General features: G+C 34.7%; 1 protein-coding gene across 3 annotated transcripts in view; it reads left to right on the forward strand.

The window, feature by feature from the left end:
• Positions 1-8,800, forward strand: part of PHF14 (PHD finger protein 14) — a 209,710-nt gene extending 200,910 nt beyond the window's left edge. For all 3 annotated transcript variants that reach the window (XM_045062736.1, XM_045062737.1, XM_045062738.1), the window contains one exon: positions 8,600-8,800. In XM_045062736.1, coding sequence (XP_044918671.1) covers positions 8,600-8,674 — 75 coding nt within the window. In that variant the 3' untranslated portion in view covers positions 8,675-8,800. The remainder of the gene's footprint in view (positions 1-8,599) is intronic.
• Positions 8,801-13,084: the final 4,284 nt, after the last annotated feature.

The following is a 13,084-nucleotide window of genomic DNA, read 5'->3' on the forward strand; positions in this document are numbered from 1 at the left end:
TTTCTCAGACATAAGCCATAGCTACAAAAGGAAAAACTACTGGGACTGCATCAAAATAAAAATATTTAGCACAGCAAAGGAAATAATCAACAAAGACAACCTCCTACTGAATGGGAGAAGATCTTTGCAAATGATAAGGGGCTATATATATATATATATATATATATTCACTACTAAAAACAAAAAATCCAATTAAGAAATGGACCTGAGTAGCCATTTTACCAAAGATATACAGATGGCCAAGAGATACTCAACATCACTGATCATCAGGGAAATGCCAGTCAAAACCATAAAGAGATAGCATTTACTATCAAAAAGACAAGAAATAACAAGAGTTGGCAAGACGGGGGGGGGGGAGGAATCCTGTACACTACAGGTGGAAATGTAAATTGGGGCAGCCACTATGGAAAAGAGCATGGGGTTTCCTGTGAAAGTTAAAAATAGAAAAACTATACAACACAATAATTCTACTTCCGGGCATTTACCCAAAGAAAAGAACAACAGTCATTCAGAAGGACATATGTACCCCTATGTTTATTGCAGCATTATTTACAATAGCCAAGATATGGAAGCATCCTTAGTGTCCCTGGATAGCTGAATGGACAGATAAATTGTGGTATATATACACAGTGGAATATTACCCACCCATAACAAAGAAATGAAGTTTTGTCTCTTGTAATAACATGGATAGACCTAGAAGGTATTATGCTGAGTTAAGTCAGACAATGAAAGAGACTGCGGACTCCAAGAAACAAACTGAGGGTTTTGGAGGGGAGGGGTTGGGGGGATGGGTGAGCCTGGTGGTAGGTATTATGGAGGGCACAAATTGCATGGACCCCTGGGTGTGGTGCAGTGAATTTTGGAACACTGAAAAGATATAAAATAAAAATGGAATAAAAATGCCATATGATTTTACTTCTGTGTGGAAACTAAAAAATAACAGATTAATACACACAAAAAATCAGAAACAGACTCCTAAACAGAACAAACTGGTAACTGCCAGAGGGAGGGGAATGACAAAATAGGTGAACGGGACAAAGAGGTACGAAGTTTCAGTTATAAAATAAGTCATGGGGATGAAAACTACAAAATAGGGAATATAGTCAATATTTTAATAACTTTGTATGGTGACAGATGGTAACTAACTGTGGTGAGTACTGGGTAATGTATATAATTATCAAACACTGTTGTACACCTGAAACTACTATGTCAACTGTGTTTCAGTTAAAATAGTAAACACAAGCAAACAACGTACTACATGGAAAAATACATATAGAAGACTTGTGCTGTCCTCACTTAAAATGTATTTATGTTGGCCTATTATAGAATTTGAGGTGTTTTTGTTTTGTTTTTATCTTCTTCTATAATCACTGCTGACTACATACCAATTTATCAACCTGAATTCTTCTAACCAAGTAGTATCTTTTAAAGCAAAAATGCAACACCTGGTGACTCAGTTGATTGATTTCTGCCTGGGTCATGATCTCAGGGTCCTGAGATCAAGTCTCATGTCAGGCTCCATGCTCAGCAGGGAGTCTGCTTCAGAATCTCTTTCTCCTTCTACCCCTCCCCCTGTTCACACATGTGCGCACAGTCTCTCTTTCTCTTTCTTTTTCAAAATAAAGAAGTCTATCAGTCAATCAATCAATCAAAATGTTATAAATGACAGTGAGTTATCAAGGTTAGGGGCTTCTAATGTAGAATTGAGCATTAATTTTCCAAATATTAGACTTCTACTAGAGAAGGAGTTTTTTGTTTTTGTTTTTGTTTTTTAAATCTTCAAGACCGTAAGTTCCACATGTAGAGACTAGTGGTATTCTTAGCTCTAGAAGGTTCATATCTTAAACATACCCGAAATACCCAAAAATTCAATTTATGGAAGTTGTACTTTTTTCTAATGTTTATGGGAAGATACAAGGATACAAGCTTACAGAATTAAGAGTCTACCCTTCATCACTCATTTCATTTCCTTTCCTTTGTCCTACTTATTTTGCCTGACTCTCAACTTCCACTCACTCATCTTCATTTCCTTTACAATAAATATACCCTTCTCTAGATGGTAGTACCAGACCATAGGTCCTTTCTTCCCAGAAAGAGTCCCAGATTACAATGGAAAATCCTATGTTTTATTTTTTTAACTTTCCCATTTCCATGCTGCCAAAAGCAACCACCAAGTAAAAAGTGACAAGAGGAACTAAAAACTTAGAAAAGCAAACCTACCTTCTAAATCTCCAAAATCATGAATTGGAGATAAGGGCCCAACAAATGAAATAGAACTGTGCATATATTCTTTTACATGGAATTAGATATTCATGACTGCCCTTTTATCTCTCTTACTTGCTATTAAAATAAAGGATATGATTTTATAATAGTAAATAAAGGGAAATTTCCTTTATGATTTCTTGTTTGAATCACTAAGTACAGAGAAAAAGCAGAAATTTACAAAATAACTCTATTCTGTGTAATAACTTAAGTGTTTGAGCTAGGTTTACTAAGAATCTCCCAAGTCAATTTTATAACATAGCCTAGAATTTCTAATTAAATATGCAACTTCTGTCATAAGAAAAAACCTGTCGTATGCTTTTTACAGTATATTTAATTAAGCATTTCTTGTAAGTTCATTTCAGTATCTATCATGGCCCACTAAAGTTGGAATTCAGTTGTAAAATGGTAGATTAATTGCTTTTGTATTAAATGAAATAAGAATCTCAAATATGCAAAGTCAGGAAATTTAATTGTGGCGTTCAGTTGCTTATTCAATGCATTGGAAAACTGAATGCAGAAGTACCGAAAAAAAAGCCAAAGGTTGTTAAATGTAGCACATCACACACATCTTGCACTTTACTTAATGATCCAAGTGTTTATTGCTATGAAGTAAATGCACCATTTAAAGAATTATGGTAGAATTGTAAAACATTAAAAACTCTAATTAATTTTAGTCTGAAGCATGCAGCGTACCCATTTTGCCTAAAACATTCTCATTAGCATCAGTATTTTCCAGTTATTAAGATGAATTTTTTCCTCATTATGCAGCACTGGCATATTTTCTGTATTAAAAGCACAATCGTAAGTGCTGTTGAGAATTCTATCTGGAATACGCTTTAAGTAAATAAAAGAAAGCAGTTTTTGACCACAGATTGGAACAGTATTTATTGCTTTTGACACTTGCTCTATAACTAACAACAGGTTAGGTGTATGTATTTTTTTGCCAGAGGTACATGTATCTATCCACACACATACGCGTGCGCGCATGCACACGCACACACACAAACATTTTAAAAGGACCATTGTTCAAGCATACAGATAATTTTGGCCATTAATTTGAATCTAATTACAATAATTCTTTGGTTGGCCAAAGGAATATTTAAAATCTAAAGATTACATATGAAAATAGAAATACGTTAAGTTGGTGCTTAGTTGCACCTTCTCACTTCATTTTACTGTTGTGCTACCACATATCTGTCTGCTATGAAATTCAGTTAAGTAAAAACAACTGAAACCATTCTCTTTGTAAACGTTGACCTCCATTATGCTTACTTTTTTTCTGGAAATAGTTCAAATGGCCAGGTTATAAAGGGATTTATTAAAAGAAAGCTTATGTTCTCTGTTTATAAAAGTAATCCATGCTCAGAGTGGAAAAGGAAAACACATGAAAGCACAAACAAGGGAATAAAAATTAAGAACATCACCATTTTGAACATTAGAGATACTTACAAAAGGAATCTTGAGTAGAATAATGAAAAGCAAACTTGAGCTGTGTATTTTCAGTATAGGCAGCTGTAAGTGCCTTGAATTTTTTTCCACATAAAACCTTTGCACAGACATGATATTTATTTTTGATTTAGAAAACCTTCATTAAGTTGCAGTTTTTAAATCTTATTTTGAAATAACTTTAGACTTAGAGAAAAGTTGCAGAAATCACACAGATAAGTGCCATTTGCCCTGCATCCAGCTTGCTATAGTGTTAGCAACTGTTATACCCAGGAAATTAACATCAAGACAGTACTATTTACTACTGCATAGACCGTATTTAATTTTGCCAGTTTTCCCACTAATATCCTTTTTATGGTGCACTGTCTTTAGTCATCATGTTTCCTTAGTCTACTCCCATCTGCGATTGTAAAATCTTTGTATTTTCTTTCATGAACTTGCCAGTTTTGAAAACTACTGTTCGATTATTTTATAGTGTTTATCTGATATTTTTTTCATGATTAGACTGAAGTTATGCATTTTTAGGAAAGACACCATAGACCAGAGTTGTGTCCTTTTTAGTATATCATAGCAAAAGTTTAGTGTTAATATGTTTCACTGGTGATGTTAACCTTGATCACTTGGGGTATGGTGCTGGCTGACAGGTCTCTGCACTATAAAGGTACTCATACAGTCATCTCTAAAGGTAAAGAATCAATGGGGAAAGTTTTGTCCCCTTGTATAACACTACTTTAAGAGAATTTACAGTTCGGGTCTCTCTAGGATTGAAGACAGAGTCATCTGTACTCTGACTAATTTGAGTCCACATATCATCTAAGCAGTAGAAATTCCAGCTGCTAAAATAATTGCCATTTATTTGGAGTTAGTTATCTCCTAAGAGAAAGGGAAAGCAGCTTGGATAGGTTTGATTAACTGGCATCAATTCTTTGAACTATTATGAAAACCAAGGCAATTTTGTAAATAAGGAAAGTCAGGGGCACCTCTGTTTCAATTGAAGGTGGAAGCTTGAATAGCATTTAAACAAAATCCTGCAAGTTTTATTCAGTGATAAGAGGGATTTAGTTCAAATAAGAATGGCAATCATTTTACTGATTTCTCTGTTAGAATAACTCTTTCAGCCTTACGTTGCCACCGGGAGCATTAGACCATAATATGTCTCTATATATGTTTATAAAAAATAAAAAAAAAAAAAATGAAGGAAAAAAAAAAAAAAAATAATATATGTCTATATATAAATACAGTTTATATATGCCTAGAAATGGTCAGTCTCCTTACTACAACAATGTAGTCAGTGTCAAAAGAGCATGAAGGCTAAAGAAAAGAACCACCTTAATTATTTGGCATTATGAGTAGTTGTTGTTATGTGAATGGGTATTCTTGAAATTCCACATGTAACTAGCAGGTCTGCAAGATTGTTACAAACATGTTTTCTGGAGTATGATTTAACAAGCTTCAAAGTTAAAGAGGTAAACCTGACTACACTTTTCAGTGGCCCCAAAGGGTATATTTTCTTGCTGGCTGCTTCAGAACACTTCTTGAAACAAATGTCAAAATTGTCAGGACTGTCACTAAGAAAATGATCCGTGTAGCAAGGGTTTCTTTCACTGGGAAACAAACAGATGTCTTATCTCAGCAAAGAGTAACAAAAACCTGCCACTTAAAAGAAAATTTCGCCTGCCCTTAATATCTATTAGTGAAGAAATACTTGGATAAAATCTTCCTTTCTTTGCAGTTTCATTCATTATGCAGTCATTTGTCAATGATATTTCATTTGCTGCCTGAGCTATTTTAATGATTTTATTAATCTTAATTGCTTATAAAGTTCTTATGCAAATTGACCTGTAATGTTAGAAACACGAGCAATTCCAAAACACAACAAAAACAACAACAAAACCCAAAAAACAGCAAAGCAACCTCTAAAATCCTTTCTGGACCTTTACTATGGCTAATTCTAATGTTTTTATTTATAATGATAAAAGTTGTTACTGTTATTTTAATTATTCTGAAGATACTCTACTATGGCAATTACAGTGTGTTATACTCCAGCAGCTAGAGCTAAATGCCTTTTCTTCCCCTTCATAATCCTTTTCTTCATCTAAATCACAGTTACTCTTGTGCAATGGAAGAAAGAGATTGGATCTTGTTACCTATGGAAATGGTTTAAAAGCATAGAAAGGCAAGATATTGTAAGACATCCTCAGCATAAAGAAAAATGTGGAACAGTTCTTCACCTGTCCCGAACAGGAGGCAATGTTAGATACACATTTATAAACTACAGTTGACCCTTGAATAATGCAGAGTGGGGTTCAGGGTGGTAACAACCTACCTGCATGTGACTTCTGACTCCCCCAAAATTTAACTAACATGACCTACCATTGACCAGAACCCTTAGTGATAACATAAAGAGTTGATTAATATCTATTTTGTTACATGTATAATATACTATATTCTTACAATAAAATAAGCTAGAGAAGAGATGTTGAGAAAATACATTTATAGTACCATACTGTATTTATTGAAAAAAAAAATCTTTGTGTAAGTGGACCTGCATAGTTCAAACCTGTGTTTTTCAAGAGTCAACTGTATATACTTTATTACTAAGAAAAATTCAGCAAGAAGACTAGCATTACAAGAATTTTAATCAAATATGAAAGAAAGTTTATAGATACTTCCTAGTCCTCGGGGTTATTATTAAGCCTTTACATTACCATTTTGACTTAGAGCACTACTGAAGGCTACTAGGGAAGTTGAGATAACCGAGCTCATTAAACCAGTATGTCATATCAGTGTGTGAACTTAAGACTGTCCAAAAAATAAAGGTTCCAATCCTGTCCTTCAAATTAAAGGATATGAGCTTTAAAAAAAAAAAAAAAAAAAAAGGATATGAGCTTGATAATGGCTGTTTTGGCTAATGTTGCTTCAAACGTTTTTGCTTATTTTTGTTTTTGGTATTGCCCTGGTAAGTTTAAGATTTTTAGAAGTGTGACTGTTGGATAAGGAAGAATATTATGCTTTTCCAAGTTACATTAGCTTAGCAGACGTCTCTTATTTTTTATTCCACTGTTTCACATAATTCAGAAAACATTTATTGTACTCCCAACTGTATACTAAATGTGCATTGTTGACAATAAGATTATAATCTAAAAAAAAAAGGAAAGCCCTGCCTTGAGGAACATACAGCTAAATTCAGTGCTATCTATCAAAAAATTTCTTGCCACCCTTACCTGGTGATTTAACACTTCCTGTCAGTGTCTCACCCGAAGAAGACAGTGGAAAGTATAGAGCAAGATTTGCTTTTTATTAGGATCTAATCAAAATATAATCTTTGGAAACTCTTGTCAAAAGTGAAAACTACTTGTTCAAGAGTCAATTGAACATAGCATCTCTGTTCAATAGAGGTAAATTGGAAAAAAAGCTAAACAACATACAGTGGCTATTATAGTTTAAAAATATATTAAAACCACATTGCTAAAATGATATTCAAAACCCCATCTCTTCTTTGCCATATATCTATAAATGGTCCATGTTGGATGATAAAATATTGGTGATTTCTCCACTTTTCTGGTGTTGACAGACTAAATCACAGATGCTGGTGAGTTTTGAGAGAGACAAAATATATAAAGGAAGCTTTCTCCACCCTAATGTTCAGAGGCAAGGATGTGGTTTTTCATGGGAAACAAACATTTATGTCTCGATTTGCATTTACTTAATAATGTTAATTTACTAAATAGAGCTCAACAACTACCTAATTGAGTTGAATTGGGTTTTATGTGATTCAGAAATAGGTGATATATTTGGTGATACTGATATTACTGTTGTCTAGAGATACTTAAGAAATTGTGACTCAGGGGCGCCTGGGTGGCTCAGTGGGTTAAGCTGCTGCCTTCAGCTCAGGTCATGATCTCAGGGTCCTGGGATCAAGTCCCGCATCATGCTGAGCAGAGAGCCTGCTTCCCTCTCTCTCTCTCTGCCTGCCTCTCTACTTGTGATCTCTCTCTGTCAAATAAATAAAATCTTAAAAAATAAAATTTTTTAAAAATTGCTACTCATGCTTTAATTCAATAGAAGAGACAATGCTTTTAACTTCATTTAATAAAAACAAAAGATCTTAACAAATACTAGAAATATTAGGAAAGCAAGACTGCTTTAGACTTGGTATTGTTGAAGGAACATAGATGATGAAATGGGTTACAAAGTATAAGATGAAATATTTTTCCAGACTCTTCATTATTTATACTTTGGAGGTCACCATTTAATACTGAACACAAGATGCACTTCATTCCTGTGGAGACCGACATTATGAAGTCACTTCATTTATTCACCTTGTTCCACAGAAACCTGCTGTGAATTATGAAACCACCACTTAGAATCGAAACTGTAGAAGATTGTAAGCATTCGATAGCCTGACATGACCATGTTTCCTATTTTAGAGCTGACTGATCTTCAGATAACATATGGTGGTACAAGTAATTGGAAAATTGGCAGACCTGTCAAGAAAGTATGCTAGATGAGACAAAAATGCCATGCTGGAGCACATGAAGTGTCTCAGAAGTTAAATTTATTTTTATCAAGCAGTGAAGTAAAAATACCCGATTCACCTCCGAAAAGGGACACTTTTTATGGACAGATGTTTTCAAAAGTAATTTTTAGGTCATTAAGTTGCTTTTAAAAACATACAGAAAATTTTAGTCAGTGTGTAGTGTAAAAGAACACCCACTGTAAATATTTAAATGTTACATAATTTTATCATTTTGTTTCTAGCCTTTTTTCTGGATTACCAGAATCACAATAGTTAATTCTTCAGGGAACAGAATTAAAATGTATTAAGTATAGCTGATAAAATGCCCGAAAGTTTATGTTTTAATGGTTTTTAAAATTTATTTCACAGGAAGATGAAAATGAAGCTGAAAGAAAAAATATATCTCAGGAGCTCAGCATGGAACAGAAAAATCCAAAGAAATAAAGGATTTTCTGTAGTGTTTTGAAAAGTTTGCAACTTATGTAGTAGCAGATAAAATTTCTAATTGTAAAATGCTAATTGTAAAATCTAATTTGCAAAATGTTCTCAATAAAGTTGTTGAAAATGAAATAGGACCTTGTATTTGGAATTTGTATGTTTTCTAAAGCAATGTAAACTTTTACATAAAAGACCTTTAAAATATATATATATTTTTTAAAATTCAGAACTAAAATCTGAGAAGAAACAGAATTTTCTCTTATCTGTAACATGTAATCTGTAAGTATACATCTGGATGACCTAAGCAACAAGTCTCTGACAATCATTTTTCCCCTTAATAGTCTCTATTGTCTTCTTCAGGGGCCTTAAATAGAATTCCAACTATTAATAGCAAGAAAAACCAAAACTGTTCAAAAATGAACAGGGAACACTTGCATGCGAAACACTTAAAATCAGATGGTGCTACAAGATGACATACCATTTTGTGATCTCATCAACATGTGTATGACATACTACCCTAGGATTGCAGGAAAATGCTAAAAAGAAATAATTTAACATTCTCTGCAGCATAGTAGTACCATGATTTTTAATTCATAAAATACCAACTAAGGGCCTGCTATTTACTGTGCCCTACACACCTTTTCTGGACATTTTAAGAACAGTTTTCAGCTATATTTCTTTGGCTTAGGAATTTTCTAAAATTCCTCTGACACCTATCTCTATCCGAGAGAGAGTTCTCATAACACGACGTTTTACTTTTGCTGATTCTAATTCTTTAGCTATTATTTGCCAACTGCAGCAGGAGCAACAAAACGACTTGCTCTCTGCAGAGCCAAATGTTTTTGGCAGATGTCTTTGTTGGATTGTTTAAGGCAGAGTTTCTTAAAATGAGAAGCAGAACTTTGGAGGGCTTATAAGAGAATGTCAGCATACAACTTCTTCCCTGTGAGAATGAAATCTGTACTTGCCCTGAAGCCATAGTTTTATCACATGGATCTGACAAGCTCAATAAAGGTGTGACAGTGGGACATGCTGACAGTTAGGATACAGTAAACCAAAATGGAAAAAACGACAAGTAGGCAAAATAGAAAATTCATTGATACATCGCCTCAGATAAGGTTAAACTGTGGATATCAGGAAAATAGCTATATCACACATATTGGACATCTTGGATAAATTTTGGAACAAAGAGTTCAAGGCAAATGCCTGAGAAAGGCAGGTTAGAGTCTAAAGAGAGTGTTGGCAATAAGCCAACATAAAAAATGACATTTTCCCCATTTTTTTCTACATGATTCATACCACAGGTAGCATTTATTATGTTTATTATGTTGCAGGTACTGTGCTAAATGCTTACTCTACATTATGCCACTAATCATCCCTGTTGGCATAGAAGATGGTGACTATTACTTTTCCCATGTTCCAACAATCATTCTGAGGTTTAGATGGGAAGTAAGCTAATTAAGGTTATGTAGCCTGTAACTGGCATAAAGACTTCAAACCCAAGTGGTTTCACCTCAGAATATCGTGTTTAATTACTATGGAAATACCTATTACCACCATACTTCTTTCAATCCACCGTCTTCCCCCAAAATGTACTGTCTTGCTTGTTAGCCCCTCATCATCACTTGGTCCTTCTCCTTTAGTGACTTCTCTTCCCCAACTACTCAGCCATGCTTAATTTATTTTGAAGACTTCAGCTTAAGTAAAATAAGTGAAACAGGTTTAACTACCATTCCACCTGCTCCAAAACTGGAGAGTCCTGCTTTATCTTTTTTACACGGAGTTACAATGAAACAAGTATAACAACATCACTTTGGGGGGCCATTTTTTTCAGTGAACTGTTCATTGAATTGTTAGTGCACTACCGTCTCATCTCTTAATACTTTCATTCCTAAAATAAGTTGTTGAATAGTACGAGAGGCACAGTGACAGCCACCGGACAGGCATTTTAGATATTTGTTATTAGGGGTTTGCTTTAATCATCTAGAACCCTAGTTTTCCTTTTTAAAACATTTTTTTAAATACCCCTTGGTTTAGGACAGCAAGTGATAAAGTAGAATCACTATAAAAATTTCCTTTAGGGATAATTTGCCATATGAATTTCTCAAATTTTTAGGGTCCATAAATTCATGCCACCCATACATATATGTATGTATACATATATATATATGTGTACATACATATAAATCCTTTCATCACCCTACAGGGCTGCCCACATGTAACTGATTAAATTGGTCACTTTATTTGAATCAGATTGTGCATATTTTACATTTTTCATTATTTTATAGAATATTACATATTGTATTAGCTCAGGCTGCCATAACAAAATACCCCAAGCTGGGTGGCTTAAGAGAAATCTTTCTCTTCATAGTTCTGGAGTCTGCAAGTCCCAGGTTTTAGTTTCTGATGAGGACTCTTCCTGGCTTGCAGATGGTGGCCTCACTGTATCCTCACACGGACTTTTCTTGGTACATGCATGAGGCAAGAGAACAGGCAGGCTTTCTGGTCTCTTATAAAGCCACTAATCATCAGGATTCCAATTTACGATCTCATTTAACCTCATTTAATTACTTCCATACTCCCAATCCAGCCATACTGAGGGGCTAGAGCTCCAGCATATGAACATGCGGGGTTGGAGCGGACACATTCAATCCATAACATGTGATTTAAGTCCAAGTGCCTCTGTTACTAACTATTGTAGCAGTTAAAAAGCACTAGAGCAAACTCCCAATGAAATGTCTATGAGAGTATGGATTATATGTACTTATAACCACTATTCTACCTGCTCTGAAGCATGAAATTTCTGCTTTATCTTTTGTACACTGAGTTATGATGGAACAAAATACTAGAAACGGTAATAATTGAAACATGATCTAAAACTGATTTCTAAAGAAGACAAACCACTGCACAATTATATGTGCCTGTTTTATCTCTATATATACCCATTGCTTGTTTCTTGACCCAGATTAGGTATAACACGGCCACTATAAGTCAGCCTGGGACTAACAACACAGAATACTGAAAGGACAAGATTCCTTTGTACTTTATGAGCCTGTGTGGTCTCACCCACTCAGCCAAATTGTTCTCTCTTCAAGTTAGTGATTGCACTATATTTCTTCACATCTTTAGAAATTTTAAAAATAAACCAACTTTGCTCAGTATTTTTCTCTAGCATACTTATGACCAGCATTTTTTTTAAAAAATTGTATTCAGAATTCTACTCTTTTCTCAGGTCTATGAAATAAACAGCAGAAGTAGGAAAAGGTGTTAGGCTGTTCTCAAATAGAAATTGCTGAGCGTGAGATCTTAAATTCATTCAACAGAACTTTACTGGAAGCTTCTATTTGCTGTGCACCGTCTAGTACCAGGAATTCAATTAACAGACAAACTCCCTCTGCTGTCCCTGTCTTGAAATTCTTAATACTTTTTAAATAAGGGACCCCACAGTTTTACTTTGCACTGCACCTGCAAAGTACATAGCAGGTATGACTAACACATATTGCTTTTACTCCTTAAAAATCAACTGTATTGGAGTATAGTTTACCTACAGTATCCAGTACCCATTTTAGATGTACAGTTCAAAAATTTTGGCAAATATACATATCTATGTAATCACCACTCCAAGAAACAAAGCATTCCCATCACTCTACAAAGTTTTCTCACGCAGTTCTGCAATCTCTCACGCACCCCATCATAACCACCAATCTGCTTGCTTTCTTGATTGTTTCTAAAGTTCCGTGTGAACAGTATCACTGCAGGCGTATTCTTCCGTGTCTGGCGGTGTTCACTCAGCATAATATTAGAGAGTCATCCAGGTTATTGCACGAATCAGTGGTTATTTTTTTTCCGTTGTTATTGCTGAGCACTTTTTCATTGTGTGAATATGCCACAATTTGCATATCCCATGTACTGCTGGATATCGGAACAGATATCGTACAAAAGAAGATATACAAATGACCAAGAAGCACATGAAAACATACTCAACATCATTTAGTTGCCAGGAAAATGTACATTAAAACCACAATTACCACTGTATACCCACTAAAATATGTATGATTAATGTTACCCAATACAGCAACTACTAACCACATGTGGCTATTAAGCTCTTGAAATATGACTAGTCTGAATGAAGCTGTGCTGTAAGAATACAAGCGAGATTTTGGTAACTTAGTATGAAAGAAGGATAAAGTATCTCATTAATTTTATTCTGACTAAATGCTGAAATGACAATAAATTTAAGTAGATTTGGCTAACTAAAGTCTACTATTAAAATAAACTTAAGGGATGCTTGGGTGACTCAGTCACCTGCTTATAGGTTCTGGGATCGAATCCACAAACAGCTCCTTGCTCAGCAGGATGCCTCTTTTTCCCTCTGCCTGCCACTCCCCCTGTTTGAGCACTTGCTCTCTCTTTGAC

This window comes from Mustela putorius, unplaced genomic scaffold, assembly GCF_011764305.1.
Source record: "Mustela putorius furo isolate JIRA1106 unplaced genomic scaffold, ASM1176430v1.1 tig00003845_pilon_pilon_pilon, whole genome shotgun sequence".
Classification (NCBI taxonomy): Eukaryota; Metazoa; Chordata; class Mammalia; order Carnivora; family Mustelidae; genus Mustela; species Mustela putorius.